Source organism: Anticarsia gemmatalis, chromosome 26, assembly GCF_050436995.1.
Source record: "Anticarsia gemmatalis isolate Benzon Research Colony breed Stoneville strain chromosome 26, ilAntGemm2 primary, whole genome shotgun sequence".
Taxonomy (NCBI): Eukaryota; Metazoa; Arthropoda; class Insecta; order Lepidoptera; family Erebidae; genus Anticarsia; species Anticarsia gemmatalis.
Genome location: NC_134770.1, coordinates 5,127,812 through 5,140,964, shown reverse-complemented (window position 1 = coordinate 5,140,964; position 13,153 = coordinate 5,127,812). Strand labels below are relative to the sequence as shown.

The window sequence follows — 13,153 nt, the reverse complement described above, 5'->3', positions numbered from 1 at the left end:
TCATGAGTGCAGTTGCCATCTAGAAGGATAAATGAATTAATATTATAGAGAATACATTTCTGTATATACCAATTAATAGATAATGCCAGAAATAAGACTATTTGAATTAGAAGTATTAAAATCTATGTTAACTTTTGTTATAATCTACCATCTGTCTGACGAAGAAACCATATTTTCATCTTGTTTAATCTTTAAAAAATACTGTTGTACATTATGGTCGGCAACCAAGCAGGTTGTTTTACATAAATACGCCATAAAATTAATATACATGTTCCATCTGAGTTTACGATGATAATAATTGTGAGATAGTTCGTTTACATGATAAATAGATAGAACTTTGTCCGCTACATGACATCATTTTAACATGATGGTGTTAATATTACGTGCAATAAATAGCAAGGAAAACTTAAATATAACATTTGATACAGATAACACTGTGAGCGATAAAGAGACAATGTTTATAGATATGTTGTTTTAGTGTTGGATTGCAGACATTAATGTAAATTATATTTAGGAAAATATTATATTTTTTAAAGTCCGGATTTTTCATTTTAATGTTTGTATTTTATTTTTTGAAAACTCCCGCACTAAGAATAGCTCTTGTGGCGCGGGGACTTTTACAAACACAAAGTACAACCAGACCCCAAAACAATTATTTGTGGATCGCATAAATAATTGTCCGGTGTGGAAATCGAACCCAAGCCCTCCCGATGCACTGGTAGTGGCGTGACTGGCGATCACCATAACCACTGCGCCACGGAGGCCGTCGAATTATTATCTGATGTATAGCAAAAAAACATTGTTTTCATAATAATTTAACAGAAAGCCTTTTCTGCAGACTTTTTCATTTGTAGGATCTTATAACTGAAGAGCCTGCACAAGAAAACTTTAACTTAAAGTTTCGATAATTTGTTCTGGCCATCTAGTGAAAAAATTAAGTGACTCCACAATCACTTTTTAGCAAAATACTCAAGAGATGGCGTTGAACAATAGTGATGTCCTATCGTTTTGTATTCAATTTATTTAGTCGAGTTTATTATGAAAACTGTGCGTTTAATAATTTCTATTTTTAAATTTAAATACAATGAGTAGCTTAAATAACAATTAATTTTATTCAATCATTCATAGTTGATAATTATCCGAAAACCATGTGTACGAATTCGACACCTACGAGGTAATATCAAGACATTTCAATGGCTTTTCTATCGTATAACTGTAAGTTAAATTATTAGTATAGAACTGCTTTTAATTTAATTCTTGACAGTCAAAAAGAAAGCACTTATTTCTCTAAGAAAAAATCTTAGTATGTTGCCTATGTTTAGTAGGGTTGACTAGTAGTAATAAATTAACATCCCTAATATAGCGACATTTTCTGGCATCTGTCATCCAGTTTTCCAATAATTTATCACCGGCTGATAGATTTTGCAAAGAATACATTGATTTATTTTTATCTAATGTCGAGTGCAGTGTGCTAATTCAAGATGGAAAACGACATATTAGACTCATTAACCGATTTAGGGTAAGTTTTATATCAGAACTTTAAGGTTAAGTGTATCTGTATAGCAGAGAGAAAAATGTTAAATTATAATAAGGGATTTCTTTTTATATGATATATATGTAACTAATTAGAAACGTAAATTCAGCCACTATGTCCTAAGTACTTTACTTGTCTATATAGACTTGTATTTAATATGTTACGAGCCATTAAACATGTGGCTAAAATTTTCAATTAGAAATCAATATGTTCGCCTAATAAACTTGTTGCGTTGGCATAGCGAGTCTTTTGTGAAGCATAGAACGCTTGTAAACTATCAAGGATAATGGAAAAATAGTTTAACAGTGATAGTTATTGTAAAATGCTTTTTATTTGTGTAAAATCTCTATATTGTAACTTGCCCAGTACTGTTAGGCAACACATTATATATTAGCTTTCAGTCATGATACAGCCTCCTTTCAATTTAATTAACAAATAAATTATGATTCAGGAATTAAATATTGTACATTGCTAAACATTACATTGTTCGTGTCATATATGCATAAAATGGTGCAATAGGAAATTCCCAGCTCAATATCAGTAGAACAATGAAAACAAAAATAACACTGAAATTTATTTTGTTGTATTTTTATCTTTTCCTACATACAATTTTAATTTATTATATTAGCTACAATTAATATTTGGTAGACAACATTCTGAGATTAATAATTACCTATGATATATGAAATTTATGACAAATATTTGCACCTAAAAGCTAACTATAATTATATACTTACACAAAAGAAAAATACTTAAGTATAGAGCCTAACAGTTTAATAACATTTTACAACTTATCCTCTCAAGCGCCCGGCCACCGTGTCACGGTTGAATGTTCTACCCCCGTCAAGCGCCCCGCCACCGTGGTACGGCAAAACGATCTTACATTTAAAAAACGTAAAAACGAAATGCTAAAACTATGTTTATCCCTTTCAAACATATTTGACATTGAAGCTGATGAAATGAGACGACGATCTAATGCACACACTTGAATAAGTGGTTGATATAGGCCAGAGAGCACCTTAAACAACATCTGACCCAACGACATGTTCCTTTATGACCAATATTGTAAATCCTTTTTTTAACTAATTTTAAAGATTTGAGTATATTTTACAGTTGGATTTTAATGTCATTATTCATTAACTACACGATAAGACCTTTCGTCATATTATTTTTTTTGCCTGAAAATATTTATTAGACTTTCTTCAAACACATGGCTAAAGCACACAATATTCAGATTAAACCGACTATTGTACTACCACTATAAAATATTATTTGTGGTTTATTTTTTTAATCTATAGCAAATTTTATGTAGATTTCAAATATATAAGGTATGACTAGGGTGTTAGTATTAAAATATGACGGAATCGGCGCTTAAACGCCAACCGCCAATTCAATTCCGCGCGCCATTTTAGGCCTGGACGCTTAACGGTATATTTGAATTTTGACGTTGGGGCGCTCGAGAGGTTATTATGATGTAATGCTTGTTTTAAAATTGCACATTATTGATACCCGACTAAATAAATTACAACTAAAATATTAATAGTTTTTGTCTAATCTCTATTTCAAACCTATTTCTATTCAGCATCATGTCTATAAGCTGTTTATTAAATTACTTAGTGCAGTTGCCATCACACCCATAATTTTAAACTCTTTATTTTGTCAATTTAGTGACTGCAACGGTTTGAACAAGTAAACAATTTATTTGTTTAATCCGTTACTGTCTGACTGCTTATGCACACCCTAACAAGGGAGGGCTTAGGCCTTGAGTATACCACACTGGCCAAATGCAGGTCTAAATTTATTGTTCTCTAACTAAGTTGTGTACAAAATTAAACTTTACATTACAGCTATGAAGGTGCTCTATCAGATGAGACAGTCTTCTCCAAGGCTCTGGAGGGAGGGGCCAAGTCCTTGGAGTTCACAAAACTAGTCCACATACTGGCTGAAGAGCTGAAGAAACTATGCAATTTAGAGGAAACTGTCAGTATGATGAATGATCCCGATGAGTCCAGTGCTTTCTTGTTAGAATTGAGCTCTTTTCTTAAGGAGCTGGGATGTCCGTATAAGAAATTGGTTACAGGTTCGTACAATTTTAATTATTAGACTTATACCACAACAAATAAGTCCAAGACTATAGAATATATGAAGTGTCTAGTTTGTTTAATAATTCTTATCTTTATTATTATATTTAAAGTGTGATAATTATTTATAAGTATCTTTTTATTTTTTAAACATTGAGACACCGATAATTGACTTGCTGCAGAATTTTCATAGTTAATCATATAGACAATTAGACAGCTTACTCAAAATGGTTTTTGAGTTTTACAGTTTGACACTTATATAAACTTATATGCAATCCGTACACCACGTGATTTTCAAAATATAAATTAAAATACAACACTTGAAAACTGTATTTTTGCTTGATTTACATCCTTGTTATTTAGCCCACTTTTTCTATGGGCGAGAATTAATTATGTAAACAATAATATATCTTATTTATTATTATTTCAAATACTTTGTATGGAGTTTACTGAATATCTGAATGATTATTTTGATGTTTCATCAACAGGTCACATGTCCTCTCGTCTACAAAGCAAGGAGGATCGACTCTTACTGTTAGACTACTTGGTGTCGGAGCTGATGGCAGCCAGGATGGTGAATGTAGACTGTCCTAAAGAGAAGCAGGCTTCAGGCATGGAGATTGTTGTGGTGAGTACTTGTTATAAACCTGAGAGCAAATGTGTAGGATTTTAATTTATAAATAACTAGCTGAACCAGCAAACATTGCTTTGCCATATAAAAAAAAAATTGTGTAACTTAAGTGCATGAAAAATAGATGTTGGCCGATTCTCAGACCTAGTCAATATGCTCACATGAGAATCGGTCAAGCCGTACGCGAGAATTATATACATATATTAGATTTTTTTTTACAATCCATACAAGTGTTGTCGCAATATACAACCAGTTACTAAAGTGAACTTTCTGAGATAAAATTTTTTTAGGTGTATAAATGGTGTTTTGTCCGATTTTTGATGCAATAAAATATATTATCTAAATGCTTGAAATATTTATGTATAAATTAAATCTGAAAATTGAGCAGCCACTAAGTTTTGTATGATTTAATATCTTTTAAACAAAATAGTATTCATTATATTGCAATTCAAGAAACCACGTTATTTGTATCATCTTAATTAAAATTTAATAAATTATTTTGCTCCTGTTTCCAGCAAGAATCGCCAACAGCGAAAGATCTGAAGGAGATCTTAATAACTCTGAAGTTCAACAAGCCTCCCCCCAACATCACTGCTGAGATGTTGTTCTCTAAACTAGAAGCTAAACTTAAGGACACTATCACTAAGGAAGGTATGTATCATAACTTACGATATAATAGTTCAACTAATAACCCTCTTATTCATTAACACACTATAAACCTATTTTAGTTAAAAAGCTATAATATGTTTTCACTTTTTCATTTACCTAAGGAGTGAAAGAAACAAACACTTTATTTGCGTTTCATAACTTCATACATTTTTATGATTGTGAGGGTATGAGTTTAAGTTATAAATAAAAACTCACTATATAAGGAACGACAAGGAAATAGATCCCAAGTGGCTATGTGCTAAAATAAGTGCATTGTTTGCACGAAAACAATCTCGTAAATTAATAATCATTTATTGATTTCAAATCAGTTTAAAATTATTATTTACAGATGTTGGTAAGTGCCTATTAATGTCATTATTTTTTCCTATCGGCTGTCAAATGTAAAATTGATGTACATAATATCCTTGTACCTTGCAGACAATTAACTATATAAATTCAGCCATTTATGTTCATAGGTATATGCGAAAACAGAAATACTTAATAGTGATATTATTTTACAGTAAGTTCTTTAAAATACTAGCTGACCCGCGCAACTTCGCTTGCGTCTAATAAGAGAGAATGGATGACATTTTTCCCCGTTTTTGTAACATTAATTACTGGTACACTGCTCCTTTTCGTCGTAGCGCGAGCGTGATGATATGTAGCCTATGTCCTTTCTCGGGTATCAAAATATCTCCATACCATTTGGTATGGAGATATTTTGATACCCGATATTCATGCATATTGGTTCAGTAGTTTAGGCGTAATTGAGTAACAGACAGACAGACAGAGTTACTTTCGCATTTATAATATTAGTATAGATTTTGTAATATTCTTCTTTGTTCATAGGTGAGCAGCTAGTAGGCAAGCCGTTGTACAACAAGGCGATATCAGAGAAAGACTGGCGGCAGCTGGAGACTAACTTCACGGAGATGTTCGAGGAGTACCGGCTGAGGAGAGAAACACTTATCACTAGGCTGGAGTGTACTATACAGAGTTTTGAGGTATGCTTTATATGACTATGTTAAATTGTTTTGAAGAAAAATTGTTTTTTTGTTAAAAGATTCCGGAAATGTAGATACTAAATAAGACCTAGGCCTGTAGATTTTCAAAGTGCCTATCTTTAAGTCTCCTAAGGCTAAAGAATTAAAATTGCTTACTAATTATTTAATTGTTTTGTAAATACCATTGCTTTCTAGTTGCAAACAATCTTGAATTGAGATTACTTGTTTTAATAATTCCAAGTATATCTTCTTTAATAATACTAAAGTATTTTACATTAAATGTAAAAAAAGGCAATTTTTTTTATAGCAATAGCCCTCGAAATCGAGAACAATATTTCTATGTAAACAAGCACAAAGACTCTTTCATACACTTAAAGCAAAGCATTTATGTATGTTTATCGCCACTTTTTGTTTGATATAAGTTCAATAGCAATTCTATACTATCATAATTTTCCTCTCATCTAACAATTTCCCTCCATTCCAGTGGTCAGACCGTCTAAAATCAAAGAAAGACGTGATACAATCAACGTACCGTCCTAAACGCGAGCACTTGAAGGTGAAGCCGGACGTGAAGCTGTCGGACTTCCTCGCGGCTCGCACGTCGCTGCTGCACGTGGAGAAGACGTCCAGTGCCACCGTGCGCAAGCACACGCAGAGTGATGTCAACAAAGTTATTATTGGACAGGTGAGTTTGTTTCTTTATTGAAAGTAATGTCCATGGTGGCCGGTTTCATTGAAACCAGCCAACTGTCCAGAACTTTTTAGTGTCTAAGTTTGTGCACAAGACACAAGTACACTCTCTATCCCTTCACTCTCTTAAACCCGGTTCCTACTGCGAGTGGAGCGGACCCAGAAATGACTCCTTTGAACTCCTTTGAATTTCCTACCTCCGGGAAATCACTCAAAAATTCTTGACTTTTTTGTATCCAACTTGCCCGTTACCATTTTCTTGATAGTTGATGGTGTTCCCGTGTTGAAATGCCTATTGTTTGTCAGTGAATGCTAATATTACAAATTAAATGTTGTTTATAGGTTCCAGACCGAGGCGGACGTCCCAACGAGCAACAGCCCCCACCACCTGAAATGCCTTCCTGGCAACAAAGAGCGCCGGTATGTAATACATATTCTAATGGTCGGAAACGAAATAAACTTTTCAATTGAGCATAATTATACTTTTTTTTAAATGATTAGTCACAATATTACTTTTGCTTTCATTAAAATATAAAGTACATTAGCACATCGTAAAGTGATTAGGAATTTTGTTTCTTGTTTTTTGTAATAACAAAGCATGTGATATAAATAAATATCAATTGCATTATTCCAAATTTTATACTCTAAATACTAATATGCTAAAAATACTATTTTCACACCTCGCCCCAATAACCGTAGCGCCGCGTGTGGTGGGTTCGAATCCCACCCGGGACAAATACTCGTGTGATGAGCACGAGTATTTGTTCCGAGCCTGGTTGTTAATGTATTTATAGAAGTGTTTTTATCAGTTATAGGTCATAGTACAAACTTTCCTAGTTTGGAATCAAATGACCGTGTGTGAGTCGTCCAAAGATATTTATTTAATTATCAATCATTCTTTAGGGTGGAGGCCGAGGCGGCGGGGGAGGCGGTCGAGGCGGTGGCGGCCGGGGTGGTTTTGACGGTAACCGAGGAAGCCACGACGGAGGCCGAGGTGGTCATGATGGAGGGAGGGGAGGTCACGACGGCGGGAGGGGAGGTTACGAAGGCGGGAGGGGAGGTCGTGGAGGACGAGGCGGGAGGGTACAGGGGGGGTATAGTCAAGCTACTGGCGACCAGGGCAGGTGAGGATGATGGTTCGTTAGTTCGTACGTATATACGCACGTATACGCGTACGTACGTATATACGTTTAGAAAAGGTAAGAAAAATACAAAATAATTATTTACCAAATTAGACTATGGTTTATACAATAACCAATGTTGCCTGATATGCCAAAGGCACTGGTTTTTGTCTTAGTGTAATAATATTGTTAGTGCTAAAATTTTTATACATGTAACAAATGGTAACAATAAATGTATATTCTGTTACAGTTGAAGAGTTTTATTTCAATTTCCAAATTCTATTTTATAGGAAAACGTTAATATGTAAATATCATCATAATCATCTCAAATTAACATGAATTTAACATCATGATAGATATCATCATCTCAAAAATATATATTTCCAAAATAATTTAATTTATTTATTTTCTAGGCCTCAAACAAGTCCAGGCAACTTCAACCAGAACAGAAACTATCAGACATACGAAGTGCCCCCCGGCGGTTACAATCAGAACCAGGGCGGGTATAACAACCAAGGAGGGTACAACCAGAACCAGGGGTATGAGCAGAACCGCGGGTTTAACCAGGGGTATAGCGGTGGGGGATACAATCAAGGAGGATATGATAGTATGGGCAGTTTTAACCAAGGAGGGTATAATCAAGGTAAGAGATTTTTATAATGTTTAAAAAGGTTATTGGCGTACATCAGTGGTGACCAATTTGATTAGATATAAAATCTCCTTTTGTAGATATTCTGCATAACATTTCTCATTAATGACAACATTAGATTGAATTACATATTGATAGCGACGTGGAAGAGTATTACGACGCGTAGTGCGCTTCCCATATTTAGTAATTTTAATATTTGTTTTTTTTTATTTTAGTTTTTATCCATTTGTATGTATAGTGTAAATTTAGTTTATTTTTTCTGGAAATAATATAAAATATAATTGTAAATATTCACCATTACATATTAGTTTGCCTTTCGCTAGTATCGAATTTGGTATACACACCGGTTATAAAACAAAAATGTAACTGATCATTATTATCTCACTATTAGGCAATAGACTCCTTCAAAAAATAGGGGTGATATGTCTTGGTCCCACTGCACTACGCTACATAATTTGGACTTAAAAACCAGTATTGTTTGCGAGAAGTTAAATGAATTAATTTCATACAATCTTTTAGGCGGCGGTGGCGGCGGCGGCGGAGGAGGCTACAACAAAAACTACCAATCTAATCAAAACTCAGGCTATCAGTCCCAGAACTACCAGTCTCCAGGCTACCAGTCGTCAGGCTATCAGTCGCGAGGCTACCAGAACGAGCACGACGACCGAGACCGGCGCGGCCGCGGCGGGTACCGGGGCCGGCGTTGACTACCGTAAGTTATGTGGTTAGTTTTAATGTGATGGTGTTGCGTTGATATTTGGTTTATATTATGCAATACCAGCTTAATTATATTTAGTTGGCATTGTATATTCAATCTGGGTAATTTTGAATCATTTGGGTAACATTGACAGTGGGAATATGAACCAGTTTCGATAATTTTTTCATATGAAACCAACACAATTGATAAGTTTGCAAAACTAAAATAAACTTTTGTCAATTGTCTGCACGGTATATTAATTACCATTTAATATTTTACGTATTTAGAGAGATTACCTGTTTAAGACAAACTTGCTAAAATCTCGTTGTTTTCACTGTGTTTATTTGTCCCTAATTCTTCAGAATTTGAATGTGACTGAATTAATTTAGTAAGTAATTTTGAGCAAATAGATTTTATGTAAGTTTAATATTAATTATTTGGCCCGTGTATTTCCAGAAACATTTTCGCTTAGGTCACTGTGATTTATAAAATTTATATAATAAACCAAATATCAAAGCAAAATACCATCACAAATTCAAATTGAAATTCACTTTCTAGCTAACACTGTACAGACAAGCCAATAAGCCAAAATCAACAATATTTCAAGACTGAAATGATCTCTGAAAGGAAGGTACGAAAGATATATCTATCTCTTTCTATAAACTGAGTAAAAAGCTCTCAAAATAGAAATAATTATTGATATATTGGTTTATTGTCTTGTTCTGTACAAAAATACTGACTAAATATCAAATGGCGACGTTATATGTTTATATTTATGTACTAATAATTCTACGATAAAATTAGGAAGTGCTAGTGACGTTTCAGTGTTGCCAACTCAGAAAATAATAATAAAAAAGTAATATATTCTCGTTTTTTAACCAAAAAGTTAATGATTGTTATATTTTAGTCTAGGTTAATAATAATTGTATATGCAGTTGACTTATTTATAAGATTAAACCATATTATAATTGGTTTTCTTAAGCTCAAATACGGTGCATTTAGTTTGGTAATTACTGAAATGTACACGAACACTTTCTAATTTTTATAATGTAGTTTACCATAGATCAGTGTATCTTGAACTACGGTCCGCAGACCCCTGGGAGTCAGCTGTTTTATCTATGAACATTTAAATGAATTAATAAATAGCAGCAGGTCTTAATAGCTAACATTACTTTACAATATTTTGTATTAAAATATTGTTATTGTGTCAGCTTTCAAATAAATCTTGCTAAAGCAATTCCTATGTCTTTTGTTAGCTTTTTACCCATCTTACTAGTGCCCTTCACAATTATAAAAAGGCCAGCGCCACCGTTTATAAAATAGTTATGCTACTTAATCATTTTTTATTGTTTGTATAGTACCTTTGGCGTCGCCACCGACGCATTTAATTCACTAAAAGCTCCAATGCCAACTAGGGGGCCTTGTATCTCCCACTTAGGTAACTTATGCTTGAGTTTCTAGGGGTCCGCGGACCGTAAAATGTTAAGATCTTCTCCAATAGATAGTTATGATTGTAAATTGTGATCCCAGGTTGTATTAGACTATATAATTATATTCATTCAATAAGCGCATTGTGAAACTTGTAATATTAGTACAATTTGTATTGCAACGTTTTATTAATAACGTTTATATTACGATACACTGTGTGATGTCATTGTTATGTAATACAATTTAATATTTACTGTGGAGCGATATTTTCATCGTCAGACGACCTTCAAAAGCAGAATAAATGAGTGTCATCATCGTCACTTAGGATCAGGTGAGAAGGGAGACATATGTCTTAGCCTATAGTAAATTAAATGATAACACGGGCCCAATGTTGGTCTAAGGACTTCTCATAGAAATGAGAGAAGCTTTAAGCCCATCACGTTGGCAAATTGCAGGTTGGGAGCTTTGCACTATTTTAAGAACTTTTCGAGCACGTAACTTCCTTCCGAAGTTTTCTTCACCACTTAAACAATAGATATTTTGATGTTTTTGACTAATTCTTTGTACAAAATATGTTATAAAAATAATGATTTAGCAGCTAAAAGTGACAATGTTATTCTTCTATGTTATCTGACGTTGAAAAAATTGGTCCAAAATCTTCTTTTTTACAACTTCTTGTTAGCGATCAATAGATGGCGGTACTATCGAACTGTCATGGATGTCCTGTGTTGCCAATTATTAGCACAATTTAATCTAACTCTTGTTTTTATTCTAGCTAAATATTTCAAAGTTAATTTTGTCTTTGATGGTCTATGTATACTGAATTTTGTGCGAAAATTTGCGAATTATGTACCTTCAAAAACGTAACAAATAAAGCAGATTCGTGAAATTGAAGAAAAAAGGGAACCTGTCCTTTACTCTTACTGATTTGATATTTCCATACTAACAAGCTCTATCGCTCTGTAACCGTCACATTTTTGCTGAAAATCACAATTCTGCAGTTCTAATTGAAATTATTATTCATTTTACCCTAATTCCTTTACGAAAAACAAAGAAAATGTGTTTTCCTACTTATCCTCTAAAAGCGTATATTGGGCGTATTTTCAAACTGAAAAAAAAAATGTATTTCGAGCAGCTTCTTTGATACAGTACTTTATTTTGGAACTACTCAGAATAATTAATTATACCTAGATACATCGTGCATGCCTGTTCTCTACTAAGTTGTCAGGCTATAATATCAAGCAGGTAATATCTTAGTTGTATAAAACTTGTCAGTTCTGAAAATACGTCCTAAGTAAGCGTTTCCATAGTAAAATTATAACATATCGCAATAATGCACCGAATAGACTACTCGAAATAGTGATTGCAAATATTAAATAAATAATTAGTAATATGTACTAAAACCTCGCGTTGAAACATAATATTATTAAACGCCAATGATACAATAGAAAATAAGATTAATATTAAATAGACCGAAAAGTTTTTGTAAAAAAATATTATCCAACAATTTAATTTCTTTCATAATTTTATCATGATTGAGTTTGTCATTATAGTGTGTTCGTAAGATTATTGAAATGATTTTAATATAGTATAATATTATGTAATTAGATAAATATATTATTTATGTATTAGTTGCACATTTGATTATTTAGTGGTTTATATTTTCTGTAAAGGGAATTTAGTTTAGTACAAAAATAAAGAGGCTACAATATTTTAGACCAGAATAGAATTATTAAAAAGCCCATTTACTAATTATGAGAGATCAATTATAAAAAAAAAACTGAAGTGGTTTAGACCAGTGGTCCGCGGAAGCCAAAGTATGTTCCGAGAGTGATTTTAAAATTTAAATTTTTTAGGATGATTATTACAATTTATTTTTAATATACATAGTGGTACATTACCTAAATTGAAAATCGGACCTGGAGTTCGCAGTTTTATTTCACAGAGCGATCGTTTTTATAGCACAACGGACTCTAATAAGCAAAACTTTTCACTAAAGATATTTTGTCGCCTACTTTATTTCGTACTAAACTATAATTCTCAATACTCAGTTTAGCTAATAAGGAGTTTGTCATCGTGTCTCGATAAACATTAGCTGGTTTAGAAGTATTACGAGAGGCCTTCCAATGTAACGCAATAAAATGTAACTAAACTAATAAATTAATAGTTATTTTATTTATAATCGTACAGTTGACTGTATTACTCTGATTTACAAGTTTTCTTACTTATTAAATTATATAAATTATTGTTGATTTTTATTTTAATCCATCATACTGTTACTGCAGAAAATAGTGACAATATCTTAGAGGCTTGTTGTGGAGACCCACATCGCAATTTTTATCAGAGTTTAACCTATATAATAAAAGGTAAGTTAGTTAACTAGAATATTTTAACACATGAAAAATGTTAGAACATACCTTTCCATTCATTTAATGTTTGTGCAAGTCTATGCTATATTAGATTGCTTTGAGCATTTTTATTTGTTCCAAAAAGACTATGAAAGAGTTGTCCTTTATAGAAGAATTCATTTATTAATCTGATTGAGTCAAGTGGTCGCCATAGCCGGCCACATAAAACGGTCGGACAGGGCAAAATATTAATAAGAGTAAATTATTTATAGCTTCTAATATACAATATGCGTGAAATTTCCAACAGTAGAGAAAACAAAAT

The 13,153-nt window shown here is 32.9% G+C and overlaps 1 protein-coding gene across 1 annotated transcript; it reads left to right on the top strand.

Annotated features, from left to right (window-relative positions):
* Nucleotides 1-1,360: 1,360 nt before the first annotated feature.
* On the top strand, nt 1,361-12,728 carry LOC142984182 (protein FAM98A-like). Its single transcript, XM_076131610.1, has 10 exons — nt 1,361-1,519; nt 3,382-3,614; nt 4,104-4,243; nt 4,762-4,897; nt 5,744-5,898; nt 6,383-6,583; nt 6,931-7,008; nt 7,492-7,712; nt 8,123-8,352; nt 8,878-12,728. Exons 1-10 carry the CDS (start codon nt 1,482-1,484, stop codon nt 9,063-9,065), a joined length of 1,620 nt encoding a protein of 539 aa, XP_075987725.1. The 5' UTR covers nt 1,361-1,481; the 3' UTR covers nt 9,066-12,728.
* Nucleotides 12,729-13,153: the final 425 nt, after the last annotated feature.